General features: G+C 54.6%; 1 protein-coding gene across 7 annotated transcripts in view; it reads left to right on the top strand.

The window, feature by feature from the left end:
* KIRREL3 (kirre like nephrin family adhesion molecule 3) overlaps positions 1–23,312 on the top strand; it is a 581,063-nt gene that overhangs the window by 550,962 nt on the left and 6,789 nt on the right. For 3 of the 7 annotated variants that reach the window (XM_058446267.1, XM_058446269.1, XM_058446268.1), the window contains 7 exons: positions 4,494–4,642; positions 6,779–6,906; positions 8,570–8,696; positions 13,116–13,216; positions 16,613–16,811; positions 18,275–18,310; positions 22,035–22,217. In XM_058446267.1, the coding sequence (XP_058302250.1) occupies positions 4,494–4,642; positions 6,779–6,906; positions 8,570–8,696; positions 13,116–13,216; positions 16,613–16,811; positions 18,275–18,310; positions 22,035–22,217 (923 nt within the window). The remainder of the gene's footprint in view (positions 1–4,493; positions 4,643–6,778; positions 6,907–8,569; positions 8,697–13,115; positions 13,217–16,612; positions 16,812–18,274; positions 18,311–22,034; positions 22,218–23,312) is intronic. The other 4 variants (XM_032167862.2, XM_032167865.2, XM_058446270.1 and 1 more) reach the window with 4 other exon arrangements.

Here is a 23,312-nt window from a genome sequence, read left to right as displayed (position 1 = left end):
GGGTCATCTGCCTCCAGGACTCCAGAGGCTTTCAGGGAGCCCTTCCAGCCCCCAGGTTAATGCCAGAGAGCCAGAGTGGCCTGGGAAGGGAGGAGGCGGAGGGGCCACGGAGAGGGGAGGTGGTGGGCGCCTGCACCCACCAACACTCGCTCAGCCCCTTCACTCCAGCAAGGTCTCACCAAGCAGCCGGGTGTTCAGATGCAATGTTGGGATCCAAGAAGAAAAGCCCTAAGCAAATCTCATCACATAAGTACATTGATTTTTCCTAACTGACAAGATTACAGGAAACTTTGTTTCTTTACTTTCATTCATCTTGATAGCTTCCTCCCTGCTCTCACTAAGAGGCTGTCATCTCTGAAACTAGAGATAACGCCCTCCTCCATCCCAGTGCCTGGAAAGGAGGCCTGGGTGGCATGGGGGTGTCACTGCAGATGCTCCTAGGGACCAGGAGCCCAAGGTGCTTTGGGGCGCTTTCCTCTGAGAGTCTCTCAGTGTTCCCCAGCAGATAGCGGGATGTGGCCCCCCCACCCGAGATGAAACCTTGGTCTATTTGAGGACAACCTGGCGGCTGTGACACGCCAGGCCCCCTGATTCTGTGATATAAATAATTAATCCTCTTACATTTGTTCAGACCAAATTAGACATTGATTGGGAGAGGCTTAAGCTGACTCCACTTTCAGAGGGGCTGGGAGAGGTGGAGAAGCACAGTGGGGAAGCAACAGTGAGTCGGGGGGGAGGTGGGTGGGGAGAGGGGAGGAGACGAAGAGGAATGACAGGGAAGAAGAAACTGCACCAAAATCAGAAGAGGCGCGAAGAGGGTGGGGCGGGACTCACTCTTTAGCTCTTGGCCTGGATCCTTGGCCAGCTGCGTGGATGCAGTGGTTTGAGTGTCTGTGCTTTTGGCAGGGACCTCTCAGAGGGTTTTTCAGCGCAGGAGGGGAAGACAGACTGGCTGGGCGAGATGTGAGCTGGAGGCTCTGTCGGGTCCAGAAGCACCTCCCCAAAAGACCTGGCTTGGGCTCCTGCGCACTCAGCCCCGACAGCGGCCCCCGTCCTCTTCCTTCTCCGGCTCCTTCACCATAAGAGGAGAGGACAGGGAGGGCAGGGAACCTTGGCGCCCTGAGCCAGCAGCAGTTCTGCTGATTACTTGGGGCCAAGCAGGTGGGGCTTCCACCCTCCGTGATGCTCCTGGTGAGAGGCCCTGGAAGGAGAGGAGAGGCGAAAGCTTCTCCAGGAAGCCCTGAGGAAGACGCATGCTTGGCCCAATCACCTGGGCCCAACCCCTCCAGCCCCAGACCGGCACCCACAGCTGTGAGCAGTCAGGGCTCCCTGCCCTCCCAGCCCAGCCAGCTGCCCGCCTGGCCTCCCGCTGCGTCCACCACCTGGCCCCCTCGCCTCAGCAGGGTAAAAGGAACTGCGGGGCTGGACACACTTCCCCAGCTGTGCCTGGAACTGAATTCATTTGCCGCAGGCAGGGGCCGGCCTGACTGTTAAGAAGTCTGGTCATTAAATCAAAGTTAGAGATTGAAACGACACATGAATAACTCATAATGGTTTGTTGGGAAGCTCCTTAAGCTCTAAGGGAGCTATGGTTTGCTCTGTTGTTAAACTACATTGTTATTATTAATTGTGTTCTTAATAATTACCCAATAATAATTTGCAATAACAACTGCTTGGTGCCAGCCTAGGTGTTCTGTCTGATGCCAAGAAACAGTCGTCTCTCGGGGCTGGATGGGTCAGACGGAGGCAAGAAGCTAATGGAGGGAAGGGCAGGAGACAGCGTCTGTGGTGCCAGGAAAGCCTCCAGGAATAAGAGAAAGGGGAGGCAAAGCAGGGGAGCAGAGACACTGCAGTTCCAGGGAGCAGTGGCTGCGGGGTGACGCTTCTGGAGGCAATGAGCCTCTGCAGCTCTAGAAAGACAAACTCCCCATAGACACTTCAACTGTAAGAGCCTGAAGAGAAGTTCCGTGGCTTCAAAAAAAGAATGTTGTTCAAAATAGGATTAAACCAGGGGAAACGGAGAACTCTCCCTCCCTGGAGATCCGTAAGGAAGCCCCCAACTTCACATGCATATGCACATGCACACGCTCACACATGCACACACTCACACACGCACACGCCCACACATGCACACACACGCACATATGCACACACGCACACATGCACACACGCACACATATGCACACGCTCACACATGCACACATGCACGTATGCACACGCTCACACATGCACACACGTGCACATATGCACATGCTCACATGCACACACGCACATATGCACACGCTCACACATGCACACACATGCACATATGCACGCTCACACATGCACACACACGCACATATGTACACGCTCGCACATGCACACACATGCACATATGCACATGCTCACACATGCACACGCCCACAAATGCACACGCCCACACATGCACACATGTACATGGACACACACATGCACACATGCACACACACATGCACACGATCACACTCATACACACATGCACACGCTCACACATGTACACACACGGTCACACTCACATATGCACACACACATGCACACACAATGCACACACTCACAAATGGACACACACATGCACACATGCACACAATGCACACACTCACAAATGGACACACTCACACATGCACACATGCACACACAGTCACACACATATGCACACACATGTACAGACTAATGCACACACTCACGCATGCACAGACACATGCATGCACACATGCACATGGACACACATACACATGCACATGCACACATGCTTACACATGTACACATGCATACACACACCCACACATGCACATACAGATGCACACTCTCACACGTGCATACACCCACACAGGCACACACTCACACATGACCACATTCACACATGCACACACTCACAGATGCCCACATTCACACATGCACACACTCACATGCACATGCACACACACACGCACACACACTCATGCACACACGCACACACATGCACATACACATGCACACATGCACATGCTCACACATGTACACATGCACATGGACACACATGCACATGCTCACACATGCACACATGCCCACACTCACACATGCACAGATGCACATGGACATGTGCACACACACATGCACACTCACGCACATGCACACGCATGCACACATGCACATGGAAACATGCACACATACATGCACATGCTCACACATGCACATAGACACGCACACATGTGCACACACATACTTGCACACGTGCACATGGACACACACATGCACACAAGCACGTGCACACATGCACATACTCACATATGCACACATGCACATGGACACACACATGCACACACACGCACACGTGCACATGGACACACACATATATACACATGCACACATGCACATGCACACACACACATGCACACACAGGCACACTCACACATGCACATTCATATGCACACATGCACAGATACATGCACACATTCACATGAACACACACATGCACACACATACACGTGTATACACATGCACCCCTGTGAGGCTCTGTTGCTTTCTGCACACAGCAGGCTGCTGGGTCACTGGTCTAACACAGGGGTCACTGCCCCAGAGCCAGATCCAAAGCAAGCCAGAGGCCTCCTGTCCTCCCGTATTGTGTGGTACCGATTGGCCGATAAAAGAGCCTTCCGACTCACATCCTCTCACCAAGCCAGTGCTGATGGAGCCATTGCCTCAGAGGAGCAAAGCCAGGCTGCAAGGGCAGAGGCCGGGCAGGAAGAAGAGCAAGTGCCATCCAGGGAAACTAGGAAGACTTTCTGGAGCGAGGAGACACCATGCAGAGCCCCATGGAGGCAGGAGGCAGAACAGGACAGGAGAGCTGAGAGCTGATCGAGAGGAAAGAGAGGGGCAGCCAGGGCTACTTGCTCACGCCACTCCTCCTGATGGGTATTAGTAGTCCACTGTTTGGACAGGAGATGGAGCCCCTACAGCATACCTCTCCTACAGCTTCTCGCCTTGTCAGTGTGTGTGTGTGTTTGTGTGTGTGTGTGTGTGCTCGTGCACACGTATGAGCATGCATGTATGGGCATGCTCCGTTTGACCCTGGCCTCTGAGGTCATGGATTTGGCCTCCTTCTTTTCCAAAGGGGCCCATGATCCAGCTCAGAGCAGGACAGCAAGCTGTCTGCCCACCGACAGCTGGATTTTCCATCGTCTAGCCAGCAGATGGGCTCACCAGCCGAGTAATCAACTCACCCCCTCCAGAATAACCCACTTGTTGAGTGCCACTGACTGCCTGGTGACCACAAACCAAAGCCCACTGCCTTCACAACCACCTGGGTGGGAGCAAAACCAACTCTTTCTGAGCCCTTGAAGTAGCCCCTCTGTGAAGATTCCCCTTGACGGACCCCAGAGGACTCCCCACTTGCCACCCAACCCAGGCCTCATTTTTCCATGGGATGGATGCGTCCAGCTCCCAGAGGGTTGGCCTTGCCAGTCAAGGCCCACATCAGGCCATGGCCTTTGTTGCAGGTGGGCCAAGCGGGGCCAGATCATCAAGGAGGCATCTGGAGAGGTGTACAGGACCACAGTGGACTACACGTACTTCTCAGAGCCCGTCTCCTGCGAGGTGACCAACGCCCTGGGCAGCACCAACCTCAGCCGCACGGTTGACGTCTACTGTGAGTGCAGTGGTGCAGGCTTCCCCAGGCGAGCAGGCATCTGCTGGCTTCTGCTTAGAGCTGGAGAAACCAGGGCTAGGTTCATTGCACACAACACAAGCTTCATGTGTCATGAGCGTAGGATGCTTTGCACTCGACAAAAAGCTGCTTTGTGCGGTGTTTCATGTTTATTTCGATCCTCATCATGACCCCATGAGTCAAGGTCTTGGCTGGGGCTGCTATGACACGTTACCATAGACTCGGTGGCTTCAATGGCTGAAATCAGGGTGCCATCATGGTGGGTTCTGGTGGGGACTCTCTTCCTGGCTTGCAGGCAGCTGCCTTCTTGCTGTGGCATCCCATGGCAGAGAGAAAGAGAGAAGCAAGCTCTTGGAGCCTTTATTCCAAGGGCACTAATCTCATCATGAGGGCTCCACTCTCATGATCTAACCCCCCAACCCCCCACACCTGCAAAGCTCCTCCTCCTACTATCATCCCACAGGGGCGAGGATTTCAACTTATGAAGTGCAGGGTTGACGGGGCACAGAAGCATGCAGGCCATCATGGATAGATATTATTATTCTCATCATCTGAATGAGGACATGGAGGTCTGAGGTCACACAGTAGGTGGCCGAATGAGAACTGAACCCGGGCAATGACCAAATCCATTGCCCATCCACACATTCCACTGCCTTCCACTGAGGGGACTCATGGACGTACCTTCTTTTTCTTTTTCTTTCTTTTTTTTTTTTTTTTTTGAGACAGTCTCACTCTGCCGCCAGGCTGGAGTGCAGTGGTGAGATCTCTGCTCACTGCAACCTCCGACTCCCTGGTTCAAGAGATTCTCCTGCCTCAGCCTCCCGAGTAGCTGTAGCTGGGACTACAGGCACTTGCCACCATGCCCAGATAATTTTTTTATTTTTAGTAGAGACAGTTTCACCATGTTGGCCAGGATGGTCTCGATCTCCTGACCTCGTGATCTACCCGCCTTGGCCTCCCAAAGTGCTGGGATTACAGGCATGAGCCGCCGCACCCGGCTCATCCCCTCTTTTTCACTGGAAGTCCGGCAGGGACCCACAGCAAGGGAGCCCATTGCCATGGACTGGCTGGCTGGATGTGTTCAAAACAAGCATCCTTAGCACATACACTGTCCCTTACAGTTTTAAACTTGCTTTTACAAACTTTAAAAAATCTGACCCTCCACCTCTCCCTTGAAGCCTCCAAAGAAAGTGCTGTTGCTCCCTTTTTACATCAGGGGACTAATCCCTGTCTCCTGGCACCAGGCTTCAGGCTCTGTCTGCTCCCTGGAAGGAGCTCTCTCAGGCCTGCCTGGCCACGGTCGGACCCTGGGCCTGGAATCCCCCCACGGTCCCCACTGTGTAGACCAAGCTTGGTCTACAGGAGGCTCCAGACATGCTGGGGAAGGTGGAGAGAAGCCTGCATTCAGCTCTTTAATGCTTAGGAGAGGGGTCAGAAGTGGAACCCAGGCCTGCTCTACTGCAGTGGGGGTGACACGGAGGCTGGAACGGCTGGAATAGGAGGGTGGCCTGAGAGCACTTGGTGGGAAACCCTGGGGGAGGAGGCGCAGGGCACGAGAGCCCTGCCTCCATCACCCTGCATCTCAGAGCCCCCATCCCACCCCAGAGGTGCACCAGTCACTCGATTCCAGGTCATGAAGGCTGAGGCTGGAGGAGATGGGAGCTACCTTGAAGGCAGAGGCATGAAGACCTCAAGGGCTCAGATTTCCAGGGAAGGAGGAGGGCCCCTGCCCGCCGCTGGGATGGAGGGGCTTCCGCAACTTTCTGGCACCGGGCGTGATCCAGATAGAGGGAAGGGGATGAGAGCCCTGGGGGCAGATCCAGGCAGAACCTGGTCCCCAGCACCTTCTTCCAAGGCCCCACGCTGCCGACCACCTCCATGGGCCCAAGAGAGGCGAAGCCTCGGGGAGAGGGGTCTCCTCCTGACTTCCTGAGTCCCACTCCCAGCCCCCAGACCCTGCCCGGGCATAAGACTAAAATGGAAGTGAATGAGGTGGCACAAGTATCCCACTGCCTCCCTTCCCCCAGTCAAGGTCTGGGGGGAAAAGGAGGCAGCAGCAAGGAGGATCCCAGAGCTCCCCACCCACCTGAACCTGTCTCCTTCTTCCTCACATCGCAGTTGGGCCCCGGATGACCACAGAACCCCAATCCTTGCTCGTGGATCTGGGCTCTGATGCCATCTTCAGCTGCGCCTGGACCGGCAACCCGTCCCTGACCATCGTCTGGATGAAGCGGGGCTCCGGAGTGGTGAGTCTGCAGCTCAGACCTCGGGGCGCCCCTAGCAGGCGGTGGGGGATAGTGGAGCAAGAAGGAACTGCTGCCCAGGCCCCTCTCACTGTTAGATTGGGGGAGTCAGCCTCCAGTGTAAGCCACAGGGAGAAAGATCCCAGAAAGAGGAGGGGGAACCCAGGCACCCTCATGTGCCTGTCTCACCCTGAGCACATTCAGCCATTGCAGTCTTGCCCTGTCCTAAACCTTATAAGAAAAGCAGGTGGTCACCAATGTGCTGGGAGGGAAGGCACTAGAAAGGCTTTTCAAGCGGGCACAGTGGTACACACCTGTAGTCCCAGCTACTCAGGAGGCTGAGGTGGGAGGATCACATGAGCTCAAGAGTTGAAGTCCAGCCTGGGCAACATAACAAGACCTTGGAAAAAAAAAGAAGAAGGAAAGGAAGGAAAGGAAGGAAAGAAAAAGGAAAGAAAGGAAGAAAGGAAGAAAAGAAAGGAAGAAAGGAAGAAAGAAAGAAAGAAAAAGAAAGAAAGAAAGAAAGAGAAAGAAAGAAAGAAAGAAAGAGCCTTTTAATCTTCCCCCAAATAAAGCCACCCTTTAGCCTTGGACTTGGGCTTCACTTTCTTGTCTTGCTTTTTTTTTTTTTTTTTGAGATGGAGTTTTGCTGTTGTTGCCCAGGCTGGAGTGCAATGGTGTGATCCTGGTTCACCACAGCCTCCACCTCCCAGGTTCAAGAGATTCTCCTGCCTCAGCCTCCCGAGTAGCTGGGACTATGGGCATGGGCCACCACGCCTAGCTAATTTTGTATTTTTAGTAGAGACGGGGTTTCTCCATGTTGGTCACACTGGTCTCAAACTCCCAACCTCAGGTGATCCGCCCACCTCGGCCTCCCAAAGTGCTGGGATTACAGGCATGAGCCACCATGCCTAGCCTTTGTGTTCCTCTTTTAAGACGTATGTATTCTTCAGTGCATGAGAGATTGTCAGGTGTCCTCACATAGGAAGGAACAGGGAGAGCCTTGGGTAGGGAAGCAGGGGGACCAGAAGGAAAGCAACCTTTGTGTGGCCTGTTATGTAGCAGACACTGCATTATCCTACCAGGCCCCATACATAGACAGAAAGGGAGCATCTGAGAAGATAAGTAACTGACCAAAGAGACACAGGTGTTCACTGCTGGAGCCGGGATTCAAACGCAGACCACCTGTTTTCATCACTCCAAGCTATATCCCAAAGGGATCCTGAAAATGACTCTAAAAACAGGTCCAGGGGCCCTCAGAGAAGTTAAGCTGTAGCATCATGTCACCCATGGCTAGCCTGGGAGAGGAGAAGCCACCGCAGGTGCAGGGAGGTTCCTGTAGGAGGAAACCTGGAAGTCCCCAGGCAGGCATCCCCCTCCTCCGGCACATGTGCCCCCACATGCCCCCAGCCCACAGGGCTGCGCCTGGGGTGCAACATACGCAGCCACACGGGGCGGCCTCTCTGCTGGTGGATTCTCCTCTGTACAGCCACAGGCATTGTTTGGGCCAGGAAACTTTTGGCCTCTTTCCTCCCCACCTTGCTTCCTACTGAGATGCCAGAGACTGCGTCAGTTATCCCAGGCCAGCCTCTCAGCTGCCTTGTTCCCAGAGACGGAGCGCACCCCTCCGCCTGCTCTTGGCATCTGAGCCTGCCAATTCTCCTAGGTCCTGAGCAATGAGAAGACACTGACCCTCAAATCTGTGCGCCAGGAGGACGCGGGCAAGTACGTGTGCCGGGCTGTGGTGCCCCGTGTGGGAGCCGGGGAGAGAGAGGTGACCCTGACCGTCAACGGTAAGACCCTCGCTGGAGTGAGCCAGGCCTGAGGGAGGGAAGAAAGACCTCAGGTATCTTGGCACCGGGCATTGCCCCAAAGGAGCTGTCACTGGCTCTGGGCTTTGCTGTCCTCCATCTATGGGTAGACAGCAATTAGGTCCACCTCCTGGATTCCCTGTCAGACCCAGGCCAAGGCAGGAAGGGCCTGGATAGTTTTCTAGTCACCTCTCTTTTTGTTTGTTACCTTCGAAGGGGTCTCAGCCCTAAGAGTGGTGGGTGATGAATTTTATCCTGGCCAGGAAAAAAAGCATCAGAGGTCACTAGGTGACCAGCGTATCTACTCTTTCATCCACTCACCATGGCCTTGGCCCATGAGAATTTTTTTTTTTTTTTTTTTTTTGAGATGGAGTCTTGCTCTGTTGTCCAGACTGGAATGCAGTGGCACGATCTCAGCTCACTGCAACCTCACCCTCCTGAGTAGCTGGGACTACAGGCACGTGCCACTATGCCCAGCTAATTTTTGTATTTTTAGTAGAGACAGGGTTTCACCATTGTTGGCCAGGCTGGTCTCCAACTCCTAACCTCAAGTGAGCCACCTGCCTCGGCCTCCCAAAGGGCGGGGATTATAGGTGTGAGCCACCTCTCCTGGCCCCATGAGAATTTAAGAGAGCATCTCTGCAGCTCCTGATCAGCCTCTTCCGGTTGCATGTGAGTCACCCAGCCAGGGAGCCCTGTCACCATCTCCACAAGGCCACGTGTTCAGGGGCCCCCTTGAGGGCAGGGAGCATGTCTTATTATATACAATAAAAATAATTGCAGAAGGGGAGTATTTTCACGGTGGGAGTTAGTAGATGAGTGACTATTACATGAAATATGTAGAGACAAGGGCATCACACCAGGCCTGGATGATGGCGTGTAGACAGTCATGGAGAAGCTGGGACCTGGCTCAGGCCAGACCCAAGAAGGCTGTGGCACCAGGACGCAAATGCAGACGTCCCTGCCCTATCCGGTGCTTTGGCCACAGGCAAAAAGCAAAGCTGCCATTTCGACTTCTCTGCTGTTTCTGAATGCTCCGCCCTCACCTCTGTCATGCCCACCGCCCTTTGGGAGGCCCCTTGGCTCACCATAGCCTGACTCAGATCAAAAACCCCAAAGCTCTGGGCCCCTGCAGGAACTGAGCCACCAACATTTGCAGGGCATCTGGGTCTTGGCCCCAGAGCAGGGCCCTCCTGAGGTCTCCAAATTAGCTCAGTGGGCTTCAGTTTCCTCTCTATCCAGAAAGCCACCTGCTGATGGCCTCATCTATTCTCCCCTTCGCTAGAAAACCAAAACCAGCTTGGTGTCTCCTCAGCCATACCTCTCTGCTGTCTGCATTCACCAGCTCCACGCACACCGCCCTGCATTTCCATTCCTCTCCCCCCACCCCAGAGTCGTGGCAGCCCCCAAGGGAGGCTGAGTCTACCCAGAGCCCAGCACGTTCACAGCCACCTGTCCTGGCAGAGCCCTGACTCGGAGCCCTCCTGCCTTTCCTGCGTGTCCCCAGGATGCCACCAATAAATTGGCACTGCAGGGCTAAAAATAACAGCATCTGATTGTGCCTCCGTATATCCATGGCAACACAGGCTGCAGCCTTTTCCTTTCAGCGCAGGTGTCTGACACTCGGCTCAGAGCTCCAGGCCCCAGTGAAATCAGTGGCCCTCCACACAGCCCGCACCAGCCAGGGTGCTCGGAAGTCAGGCTGTCCGTGCCTGCAGCCGGCTCTGCTCTGCTGGCCCTATGACCAGCCAGCCCGGGACCCTCACACTCACTCACGCACTCCAGGGCCCCCAAGCCTGGAGCATTAAATGAGCAGTGGCATTTCTGGGGAAAAGCAGGTGGATAAAGGAGGAGCTGACATCTGCTGTCACTTTAGACGTTCAGACATTTCCAAGGGAGATTTAAAGAGATTTCGTGAGGAGAGAATGCCCCTTGGGGAATACAGCCCTGGAGGGACATTTCTCTTGGACGGGGAGGGCACTGAAACCCGGGCCCTGGCGCTGACCAAGGTTGAATCTGCACTCTCTAGGTCTCTTTCTCTCCCCTCCTCTGCCTCCGCCCCTGCCAGCGCAAGCTCCCCAAGGCTTCCAGGCAGAGAAAAGCTGAAGGGATTGGAGGGAAGCAAATAAGCTGCTCGTTTCTTTCTGGACTAGGGTGGCCTCACACACCTAGAGGCAGGGGGATGAGTTCAGTGGCCTCAGAGAGGAGCGCACCAGACCCACTAGGAGGTGAACTGTCTGTCCCTGCTTCAGCAGAGCAGGCAGAGGGAGGGTGAAGCCCAGTGGATGGGACCTGGGCATGGGCTGGAGGGAGCTGGTGATATGAAAGCGTTCAAATGAGATCAGGTTTTTATTGTGACAAATCCCAGCCTTGGACAACTGCTGGCCAGCACAGCAGTCCTTTGGGAAAGAAATTGGCACAGACCTCAACCGATTTGGCTCAAATCCGGTATCTGCAGGAAGGGGAGAGAAATCTTACCAACCCTCACCCTACTTCCCTTTATCCTGGTTTTAGTTTTCTTTTAAGAAGCAGATGCATTTGATGATGGCTTTTAGACTCCTGAAAACCCCTCAGGGAAGTCCTAGCTCCTGGGAAGCACAAGGAAAAGGGTGTGTGTGTGTGTGTGTGTGTGTGTGTGTGTGTGTGTGTGTGTGTGTTGGGTTTTTTTTTTTTTTTTTTTTGAGACAGAGTCTGGCTCTGTCGCCCAGGCTGGAATGCAGTGGCGCGATCTCGGCTCACTGCAACCTCCACCTCCCAGGTTCAAGCAATTCTCCTGCCTCAGCCTCCCAAGTAGCTGGGACTACAGGCGCCCGCCACCACGCCCGGCTAATTTTTGTGTTTTTAGTACAGACGGGGTTTCACCATATTGGCCAGGCTGGTCTCGAACTCCTGACCTTGTGATCTGCCCACCTCGGCCTCCCAAAGTGCTGGGTTTATAGGTGTGAGCCACCGCACCTGACCAGAAGAGGTTTTATAGTATCATCACCTTTTAGTCCAGCAATAAAACAAAGCACCATCCGGTTCCTAAACCATCAATCTCCTCATCTCTTTGGGTCCTAGACCCGTTGGAGCTGAAGGATTTTTAGGAAGGAGGGCAGTGCTCAGCCCATTCCTAAAGCCCTGGAGAGTCCCCCACACCCACCTCATGCTGCCCCAAGCCCTTTTGCCTTCTCAAACTGAACAGAAGTCACCGGAGTGTCTACAGTACCTTTTCTCCTTTGGCTGAGAGCTACTCATAGAAATGCAAATCTGCTTTAATTAAGGTGGCTAATAAACAGCAATTATGTTTGCAGCAATTTTTGTTTTGTTCCCTGCATAATTCTGCCTGTTCTCCAGATGCGTTGCTCCCAGCTCTCTTTCCTCTGATATCCGCCCTCTAAGTCCCAACTGTGACCCCACGGATTAGAAAGGGAGCATGACAGTTTCCGTCCCTACACCCATCTTTCAACCACCCAGCCCAGCCAGGAAGCCAGCAGAGCCAAGGCTAAACTAGCTGCTCCTTCTTTTGTCTTTCACCGCCAGGCAGGCGTCGCATGGGAAAGACTTGGGTTAGGTAACAGGCGGAACTGGACAGGAGGCGCTGGGGAACAGGCTCCCCTCCACCAGGTGGACTCTCTTGGCTGTGCAATGTGGTGAATGAGACAGGCGCTCTCCGAACCTGACACCCATAAACGTGTGCCACACTCTGTGATATGATAATACTGGGGTCAGTTTGGGAGCCATGGCCTCACTTGGGCAGTCTGGGTATGGACGTGGAGGCAGACAAGGTGATGAACTGCAGGACCTCCTGAGACACAGGTGGGAGGGGGCTGTGAACACGGCCAGCGCATGCATTCCACCCGTCCAGGGTGATTCCCGCCCTTAGGAGAGGGACCGCAACCATTTCTTCCCTTTGGCCCGGCTGGCCGAGGACCTCCCGTTTGTTAGGCAAGGGCACCCTCTACTGGGTGTCTAAGGAATGGCTTGCAGGGGTGCCGCTGGCTGAGGCGGGGGAGCCTTCCTTCATCCAGACACCTCCCCACCTCCTCCCAGGCTTACCACCTCCTCCCTAAAGCTTTCCCCGTCCGCCAGATAGAATTATTCTCTCTCCTCTGAAGTCGGTTAGCACTTTATCTGCACCGCTCCTGTGGTACTAACACTCACCACCTTTTATTACAGTTATTTATATCTTCTGGGGATTCTGACTTAGAAGCATTCGCTCATGATCCCTTGAGAGGTTTACGACCGAATGCCTAATTTATCTCTGAGTCCTCCACCTTGCACTTTACCTTGCACATGCAGGCCTTCGGCAAATGTTTGCTGAATGCTTGAATTAATGAATACACTTCGGAATCCACCCAAGAGGGCGCCAGCAGGGACGTGCCCTTCCCGGGTGCCTAATGGGACGCTGTTTCTCAACAGGACCCCCCATCATCTCCAGCACCCAGACCCAGCACGCCCTCCACGGCGAGAAGGGCCAGATCAAGTGCTTTATCCGGAGCACACCGCCGCCGGACCGCATCGTGAGTGCTCCAGGGACGGCGGGCGGGGGCCGGGCCAGCAGCCCGACGGTCACTTTTGCCAATAGCCAGGTGGCCAGCCAGGCGGCGCACACCTCCCAGGCTCCTTTTCCTTGCTGAGGAAAATTATACCTGCCTTGGCTGTCTTGGAAAAGCATCGTGAAGACACAATTGCAGGCCTTTCTCAGAATAGGCAGTGCTCTCCCAGGGTTCAGCTGCCATTCTGAGCTCTAACGTGAACGGCTCTGACCAAATTCTGCATCCTAAGGGCAGAGGGGCACACGAGGGTAGTGGAGAGAAAAGACAAATGACTTCTTCCCTTTCCTGGGCTCCAGGCCAGTCTTTAGCAAAATCTTAGAGTGCAGTTAATAGTTAGCAACTCCTTTCTGTGCCTCCTGGAGCCCCTCCTCCAGGTCTCCATGGCCTTTACTGTCCGTGGCAGCCTGCCCTGCTGCCTATCAATCGTCCCCTCTAAAGTGACCATTCCATTCTCCCTCCCTTCCTCGAAGAACTTATCCCTGCAATGCAGCTTAGGCAACTGAGGAGTCCACCCTCAGGGCCTCCTACCAGGTATTTGCTTGTTTCTTTTGTTTTTTGTTTTTTGTTTTGAGATGGAGTCTCGCTCTGTCACCCAGGCTGGAGTGCAGTGACGCAATCTCGGCTCACTGCAACCTCCACCTCCTGGGTTCAAGCAATTCTCGTGCCTCAGCCTCTTGAGTAGCTGGGATTACAGGCATCTGCCACCACGCTCGGCTAATTTTTGTATTTTCAGTAGAGACGGGGTCTCACCATGTTGGTCAGGCTGGTCTCAAACTCCTGGGCTCAGTCGATCCTCCTACCCCAGCCTCCCAAAGTGCTGGGATTACAGGCATAAGCCACCATGGCCAGCCAGTATTTGCATTTTTTTAAAGGGAGGGTCTTGCTGAGCACAGAGCCTCATGTCTGTAATCCCAGCACTTTGGGAGGCTGAGGTGAGAAGATCGACTGAGCCCAGGAGTTTGAGACCAGCCTGGGCAACATAGTGAGACCCTGTCTCTACAACAAAAAAATTAAGATGAGGGCAGAGTCTTTTTTTCTTTCTTTCTTTTTTCAGACAGAGTCTCTCTCTATCACCCAGGCTGGGTGCAATGGTGCAATCTTGGCTCGCTGCAACCTCCGCTTCCTGGGTTCAAGCAATTCTCCTGCCTCAACCTCCCAAGTAACTGGGATGACAGGCACCTGCCACCACACCCGGCTAATTTTTTTGAATTTTTAGTAGATAAGGTTTCACCATGTTGGCCAAGCTGGTCTCAAACTCCTGACCTCAGGTGATCCAGGGGCAGAGTCTTGTACCCAAATCCATCTGAAACTGGAGGGATCTCAGGCACGAAAACAAAGAAAAGTGAGCATTTTATAGCACTACTCGGGGAAAACTATTATTTGTAGTAATTCCCAGTGTCTGGCAAAATCCTGCTAGAAGACTGTCCAGGAGTGGAGTGGGCAGGGCAGTTGTGCAGGGAGGGTGGGGCTGGCCCAGACATGGGGCAGCTGAGGTCACCTCTAACCCGTGCGTGCAGGGGCTGAGACACCCAGGCTGCACCAACTGAAACTGTCATCCTGTAAACTAAGATATTATTAGAGTATTATTGCTGCTACACACTTTCTCAAGCATTCAGTTCATTCACTGTCTGAAAGATTCACAAAAAAAATTGCAAGAACTCACGAATAAAACTAATACCTACGCCTCCCCATTCACTTTGCTCTTCAATGTTTTTAATTATAAATGTAACACATGCTCATTGTCAAATACTCCATTCACTCCTGGACATTTTCACACCTTCTCTCCAGAAATATCTGATTCTAGGCCAGCGGTTCTCACTGGCCCCAGGGGACATTTGGCAGTGCCTGGAGACATTTTGGTTGTCATCGCTTGTAGGATACTCCTGGCACCGGGTGTGTAGAGGCCAGGGTGCTGCTGACGTCCTGCAGTGCCTGGGACAGCCCCACAGCCAGGAATGGGTCAGTCCAGCATGACAATAGCGCCAAGCTTAAGAAACTCAATCCCTCTCATCAGCCCTGAATCAGGGTGTACAAGGTGCTTACACGATGAGGTGCAGACGGTGTATGTGGCCGGCTCTGAAAACTGTTCACCAGCAGCCCTATAAACTGAGGCAGATGAAGTTGATTGCAAACAGCTCTGTAGAGACATACAGCGTCACACAGGTAGACGCGTTCATGGGGCTGCTGTCCTAACTCACACCCGCCCAGGCAGCCGCAGTCCCAGAGGGCATTTGTGTGGAGGCGCAGTGCACAGGCCAGCAAGGCGCCCACTTTGCCCAGAAAGATGCTCCCCAGGCCCCTTTCTAGGATGGAAAGACCCTCTGAGGATGCCCCGGAGTATGTGTGTGTACATGTGTTTGTGGATTGTGTACATGTGTGGTGTGGGTGTGTTGGGTACATGTGTCATGGCATATGTGAACATGTATATCTGTTGGTGATGTGTGTACTTGTGTGTGTGAGCACATGGTGTTGTGTGTGTATGTCATAGTGTGTGTACCTGTATGTACACATGATGGTGTGTGTATGGCGAATGTGTGCATGTGTTGCAGTGTGTGTTGTGGTACATACATGTGTGTAAGCATGCTTGTATTGTGTGTTGTATTGTGGCGTATGGTGTGTGCATCTTGGTGTGTGCACGTGTACATGTATTTGGGGGAGTGGCTGTGTGTTGCGTGTAGATGTGGTGTCGTGTCTGCCGTGTGTGTACATGTCTGTATCATTTTTTAGTGTGAAGTGTGATGTGCATGTATTGTGATGTGTGTATGCATGTTGTGGAGTGTGCACATGTGTGCAGGCATGTGTGCAATGTGATGTGTTGTGTGTGATTTGGTGTGTGCATATGTTGTGGTGCATGTTTATGTGTGTTGTGGTACATGTACTTGCGTATGCATGTTTGTGGTGTGGTGTGTGTGCACAAACCTGTGTGTATACACATTGGTGGTATGTGTATGTGGTGATGTGTGTGTTATAGTGGGTGCACATTTGTAGTGTGTGTGCAGAGCTGTGTGTACACATTTGTGGTGTGTGTGGTATGTATATAAACGTGTTGGCCATGTGTGGGGAGCTGTGCATAGACATGTGATGTGTTTGTGTGTTGTGTGTTCACACATGTACATGCATGTTGGTACCGTGTGGGATGCTGTGCATGCCCATGTGTGGTGATGTGTGTTGTGTGTGCACCTGCATGTGTGCATATTTGTGGTGTGTGGCATGTGTGCCTGCTTACATACCCATGTGCACATGTGTTAGAGTATGGCAGTAAGCATGAACATGAGCAGGACGGTGGCACTGTGACTCTGGTGTGGGCGTGTCCTGGGCCCCTCTGGTGGGGTCTCCACCTGATTCTGCGCCCCCGGGCAGGCCTGGTCCTGGAAGGAGAATGTTCTGGAGTCGGGGACATCAGGGCGCTATACGGTGGAGACCATCAGCACCGAGGAGGGCGTCATCTCCACCCTGACCATCAGCAACATCGTGCGGGCCGACTTCCAGACCATCTACAACTGCACGGCCTGGAACAGCTTCGGCTCCGACACCGAGATCATCCGGCTCAAGGAGCAAGGTGAGAGCTGCCAGGGCCGTGAGGGAACGATGAACGATGGAACCAGAGGGGCCCTCTCCTCGCCTAGGGCAGGGCCTGGGTGGCTGCAAGCTGGGCCAGGGCCCAAGGACAAGCCGCAGTGCTCTTCCTGGCCAGCCACACAGCCTAGCCAGCCAGCAGCCTCCTCAGCCAGGCTCTTGCTGAAGCAAGGGGCACAAGCCTCCACCGGGAACCAAGAAAGAGAAGAACACAGCTCAGAGTGGCAGCCCTTGAGGGCGCTGCTTCAGTGGGAGGTGACCACAACAGTGAGCAGGCTGGTGGCAGTGACAAGCTGCCCAGCAGCCTCCAGAAGCCCTGGCTTCTGTGCCCTGCCCTCCACCGTGGGCCCTGGTCTGACACCAAAGTGTCATGCCTGGGTGGAGCGTGGGATATACTGGCATGAATGTGCTGGGAACCTGGCCCAGCCACAGTTAAGATGACAAGCCCATCCAGTTACTCAGACAGAAGTCCCACAGAGGGCACCCAGGCTAAAGCTAAGGGGTGGGGCTTGCTTGTCCAGATCCCTAGGGTCGGGGGCTGGGCTCAAACAACCTGCAGACCCAGGAGGCACATGGACCCCTGTACCTCAAAGGCAGCGCTGGGCAGAGCAGCCAGGTGGGTGAGAGGGAGGAGGGAGGAGGAAGAAGCCTCACCCCACTGTGCCCCCGTGCGCTGACATCCCAGCTCCTGGTCAAAGATGCTCAGATCTCCAGCGTCTGCTCAGAGCTCTCAGGCACAGACAACAGGATGGGGAGACTTGGAGGGGCACGGAGGGGTGGCTCCAGAAGCCCCACCACAGCCAGCAGCAAGCTGGGTTCTGAGAGGGGCAGTCGATCTTGCCCTTTTGCCAGCAGGGGCTAAGCCATGGCGGACCAGGGATTCGTGCGGTCTCTGACACCCTCTTAGGTAAAGGTCCATTCGCAGGCTGTCAGGCCCAGCAAGAGATTCTAGGCCAAGTGGGTGGTCTCAGCCAGGCCCCCAGGCCTCAGTGGGCCATAGCAGGATCACACCTATGGGTCAAATCACACAGCATCTCCCAACACCTCTTCCCTAATAGGTGCTGCTTTGCATAATGCTTTGCACATGATTTGCATAACATCATCCACACATCATCCCAAACCTTCCTGGTCCCCTGTTGCCTACCCTCCGTGTCTTCTCCTTGGTGCCCCCACCCCCATGCCCTCCCCCAAGTGTTCTCACCCCAACCTTCCCAGACCCCTCCGAGACGTGATTTCTCTCTCCGGTCCCTAGCCCCTCCAGAGTCTCTAAGTCAGTCTGAATGAACTCCAAGTTCAGCTGGGCTAGCCTGGATCTGTTGGGGGTCCCAGAGACATGACTGGGAAAGGAGCCCCTCACCCAGCCGCCTGCAAGCAGCTAATCCCCAGTCCCACCCCACCCTGGCCAGCCAGGCCCTGGCTGTAGACGCTTGCTTTATTTCCAAACAGGTTCGGAAATGAAGTCGGGAGCCGGGCTGGAAGCAGGTACGAAAGGAGATGATGAGAATGGCCCTGGGAGGCGGGGAAGGGACTTCTTGGCTAGCTGGGGAGGGAACCCAGCAGGGGGTAGGGAGGCCTGTGCTGGCCACTAATGTCTCTGCCCTCCCCCGTCCTGAGGGTTTAGTGTAGTCAGAGCAGCGGGGAGAGGGGATCCCAGCCAGCTTGGGCCTAGGGACCCCAGAGACCTGTCTCCTGCCTGCCGCTGGAACCCACAACTCCTTCCTCTCTGGGACACTGGCTCTCGCTCCTCCCTGCTCCATTCCTTCCATCCTTTATCTTCGGAAGCCCTGACTCCTGGCCTCTGGGGTCAGCTGGCCCCTGTCCTGACTGCCTTCTGCTTCCAGGCTCTCTCCAACCTTTCCCGCTTCTCCACATCATCACCAGCTTGGCCACTGCTTCCCAGGACGCCAGGGGCCCCAGCCCCTGCTGTGGCTTGTGCAATCCATGCTTGCTGTTTGCCACCCCTCCCTACTCCTGCAGTCCCCGTGGAAGTGTCACTCACCCCAGGCTGAGGCTGCAGGGCAGCGCCTCCCTCCCCAGGCACACGCAGCAAAGCAGTCATCGGGTGCTCTCAACCCCACCCCCAAGCAGAAAACCAGAAAAGAGAATCAGGACAAGCAAGCCAGCCTCTATGGCCATGCTGAAGACTTGAGTGGTCCTCCCTCCCAGGCCTGCCACGCCGGCCCCTGGCCTGTGTTACCTCCTCAACAAGCTCCACGTGGGATCCTCATGCCCCTGCCTCTGCCCCTCCTGGCAGACATGCCCCTATCAGAGCACCAACCCAGGGCACAGGTCGCTCACAGAGGCCCCTGCAGCCCACGCTGGGGCAACCCAGAAGGCTGCCAGCCTCCCGCTGCCTTCTCCCTGGGTCCATGCTAGCGCTGAGGGTGGTGTCTCCTGTCTCCGGGTCTCCTGTGTCTGCTGACACTCATCTAGAGCTCCCCGACACCTTCCCCCCTCGGTGGCTGACTCCTGGTGCCTGGCACACCTCCTTGGATGGAGGGGAGGCTGAGTGGGGACAGCCCCTCCCTCCAGTCCCTCTCCAGGGGCCATGCAGGGAAGGCTCTGTGCAGAGAGGAGGAGCCTGCACAGCGCCCTAGGCCAAACCTCAGGAAGCCAGGCAAGGAGGAAACACACACAGGCAGGCTGGGGACAGGGAAGGGATGCCACCCCAGGGCACTCGCCCCCACGGGACCCCCTGCTCTCCCCCTGCCCACCTCCCTGGGGACCGTTGTCCAGCTAAGAGGGCACCCCTCCCTCAGCCGCCAGCAGCGTGTGGAAACGTGGGCTGGGGATCCCGGGATCAGAAGGCAGCTTCAGTGCTGCTGCCCAGCTCTCCAGGGTGCAGACAAGGCACTGAGGCCCAGAGGTGTTAAGGAGCCTTCCATGGACATGCTTTGGCTCTGAGTTCTGCTGAGACGCGCCCTGTGTTTTTCCAAGGAGACTTACTAGGAATCTGAGGAGAAACCCACCCAAATCAATCCAATTCAAAAGCAGAGAGCCAATGAGCTGCCGCAGCAGTTTCCCTTTCCTCATGGAACTGAAACCTGGATACATTGTTGTCTATTGGTCAAGGCAGCTGAGGCCCAGCCCCTTTTCTCCGTCTGACTGTTGAACCAACGCGGGCACCTCACCTTTCAATCCCTAAGTGTCCACCGCTCCACCTCCTCTTGGTCCCCTCCCTGTCACCCCTGCAGTTGCCCTGGCCACTAATTGGTAGGTAACCAATGGCTTTGTGTGCAAGTCCTGGGGTGGCAAAGGGATGCGCCAGCTTAACCAGCAACACCGCCAGCCAGGGGTGCCAGCTCCCTCTGGCTGGAGGGCAAATGGCTGCCCCCTACCCCCACCCCTCGACACCCCCTCTCAGCAGCACCTTCAGAGGCCAGGGTTTGAGGTCTTTCTCCTCTCTTTAAAGAAAAAGACAACAAGAGGCTTACAACCCAGAACTGATACCTAGCTGTCCCCAGTCGCCCACGCTGACGAATGCAGGGTAGGCTGGGGAGGGGCTCAGTCTTTAAAAGGAACTTTCCTGGCCTTTAAGACTGTGAACTGCTGATCGGGAACAATGGCTCACGCCTGTAATCTCAGCACTTTTGGAGGCTGAGGCCGGCGGATCACCTGAGGTCAGGAGTTTGAGACCAGCTGGCCAACATGGTAAAACCCTATCTCTACTAAAAATACAAAAATTAGCCAGGCATGGTGGCATGTGCCTGTAATCCCAGCTATTTGGGAGGCTGAGGCAGGAGAATCACTTGAACCCAGGAGGCAGACGTTGCAGTGAGCTGAGATCGTGCCACTGCACTCCAGCCTGGGTGTCACAGCCAGACTCCGTCCCAAAATAAAAGACCATGAACTGCTGGTGACCCCTTCCCTGGTAACAACAACATCAAACACCAAACAGGGCTGGGTGCCAGGCTCTGCTCCGAGGCCTCTGCCCACATTCACCCAGCTCAAGCCCATAACGACCCTCAGAGGGGCTGGTACCATTATCCCCATCCTACAGATATAAGAGAGGCAAAGTGAGTTGCTCAGAAGAAAGGATGGAGCCAGGACTCGGAGCAGCAGCAGTCTGGGTGGTACCGAGCACATGAGATGTGGAGAATCTCACATGTCACTCTGTGTGTGGAGCTGGACAGGGTGGGAGTGGGGTGAGTGGAGGGGTGGGGGCAGTGAGAGGAGACCTGGATTGACCCTGGCTGAGCAGCTCCTGTGTGTCCTTGGCCAAATCACTTGACTTCTCTGGACCTCAGTGAGAGCCCCAAGCTCTCCCTGCCCCAGCATTCTCTAGTTCTGTTCCTGATGGACTCCTCAAGGCCCTAAATCATGTGCTCAGGCCCCACTTGCAGCCATAGAAGGGCCAGGGCTGTCTGGAAGATCACCCCCGCCTCCACCCTTACCCTCCCTGTCCCTACCCCCACTCGGCTTGGGCAGGAGACAGGCTGCAGAGACTCAGCAGGGGTGAGGGCTGGCCTGCCTGGTGTGTGGGCCTCTCTTGCCAGGAGGGATGCAAGGATGCTCAGAGCGGGGGCCTCGAGGGAGAAGCTGCAGACCTGGAGATGGAGGGAAAGTGGCCTCTCTCCTTAGAGAGGTGGCAGTGGAGAAGCTGTAACCCTGCTCCCTGGCCCCTGAGACTTGGACACCTGAGGGCCACAACTGATGCCCAGCAGACCTGCGGGGAAGCTGCTTAGACCTGGAAACACTAAGAGCCGGATGTCCTCTATATTCACCCGAGAATGGGAAGGGAAGGAGAGAACATACTGAACAAACAAGGGCAGTGACCATAGTCATTTTTCAAAAAAAGCCAGGGCCTATGACTCACTGGCCGCTGTGTGATAGAGCATTCCTGTTTAATGCCAGAGAGCGCTCCATCATGCCAGCCTCACCCCTCATCTCCCGTCTTCCTGTCCCCTGGCCCTCCCTTCTCCGTGTCCGCCTGCCTCGCTCTCCTTCCTCTGCCCTTTACCCCAGTTCTCCCGCCCTCTCCTCCACCCACCAAGCCCCCGTGTCCTCCACCCTGGTCTGGTCTTTGCAGTCCCAGCTAGAGCTGACCCCAGATGGACTCAACCCGTGCCTGCCCAGGCCCCATCGAGGCATTTCCCAGGAGGGCCCCATGTGGCAGGGGCTGCCCCCACAGGAACGGGGTGAGATCTTGGGGGGATAGTAGGCCATTCCCCATCCCTCGTCAGCTGTGCCCGCTTCTCTCCCACAGAGTCTGTGCCGATGGCCGTCATCATTGGGGTGGCCGTAGGAGCTGGCGTGGCCTTCCTCGTCCTTATGGCAACCATCGTGGCCTTCTGCTGTGCCCGTTCCCAGAGAAGTACGGGAGGGAGATCCGGGATCTCAGGGAGGGGGACAGAGAAAAAGGCCAGGCTTAGGCTGCCCCGGAGAGCAAGTAAGCAGGAGTGCAATGAACAGGGGTCCTAACAGTGCTGTGAGCTCCTGGGGCAGGGAGTGGGTCTGATGCATCGGTGTATGTGAGCCTGGGCAACATGGCGTCTGGCAGAGGGGGCACTAGGCTGAGGTTGACCCGGACTAGACTGAACTTATCTGCAGGGCAGCCAGCATTTTGGATTGAACACATAGCTCTTTCAATCAGGAACTGTACAGAAAGATAGAGGGAAAAGTGGTTTGGGGTTTGATCCTTGCTCTACAAGAGCTGTTAGTCTAGAGAGACCCCATCTCTGCAAGAAAATAAAAATAAAAATAAATTAAAGAGCTGCTAGTCTCACCATAAAAGCAGGTCACTCACACAGCTGTGGGGGAGTGGGTGGGGAAGCAATAAAGGAATTGCTTTGAGCAAACTTTTAAAGGTCTTCAGTGATTACCAATAAAATTCTAGTGTTTGTGCATGCTTGAAGAATTGCGTGCAGCCAGGAGATACGTGTGAGAGATTGGATGGCAGAGAACAGGTGAAGACAATGGAGACAGTGTTCCAGTCCCACCTCTTCTGCCACATGACCCTGGGCCAGCCACAGCGATTCCAGGCCTTGGTCTCCTCATTTTTAATGAGGATATGACTATGATGACCCCATCTGGCACTAACATTATATAAGTGCAATGCAAAAAATGAATCACCAGAATGGGTCTGCTCCTCTGCCCCTCAGCAGCTTGCACATGTTTGAAGAAAGCTGTCCCCCTTGCATTTTCTGTACTCCACACTAAGCAGCCGTGGCTCTCATGACCACCCCAGCAACGATGTGGTCTCAGGACCTCCATCACCACCCTCTCAGTGGAAATTATAGGGAAGCATATAAATATATACACATACGCATATATATATATATATATGCATATATACACATATATATATATGATTTTTTTAAATATATAGGGTCTCTCTCTTTTGGCCAGGCTGGAGTGCAGTGACATGATCTCAGCTCACTGCAACCTCCGCCTCTCAGGTTCAAGCGATTCTTGTGCCTCAGCCTCCTGAGTTACTGGGATTACAGGCGTGTGCCACCATGCCTTGCTATTTTTTTAACTTTTT

Source organism: Hylobates moloch, unplaced genomic scaffold, assembly GCF_009828535.3.
Source record: "Hylobates moloch isolate HMO894 unplaced genomic scaffold, HMol_V3 SCAFFOLD_11, whole genome shotgun sequence".
NCBI lineage: Eukaryota > Metazoa > Chordata > Mammalia > Primates > Hylobatidae > Hylobates > Hylobates moloch.
The sequence above is the reverse complement of the archived record's forward strand: the minus strand, read 5'-3'. Positions and strand labels throughout refer to the sequence as shown.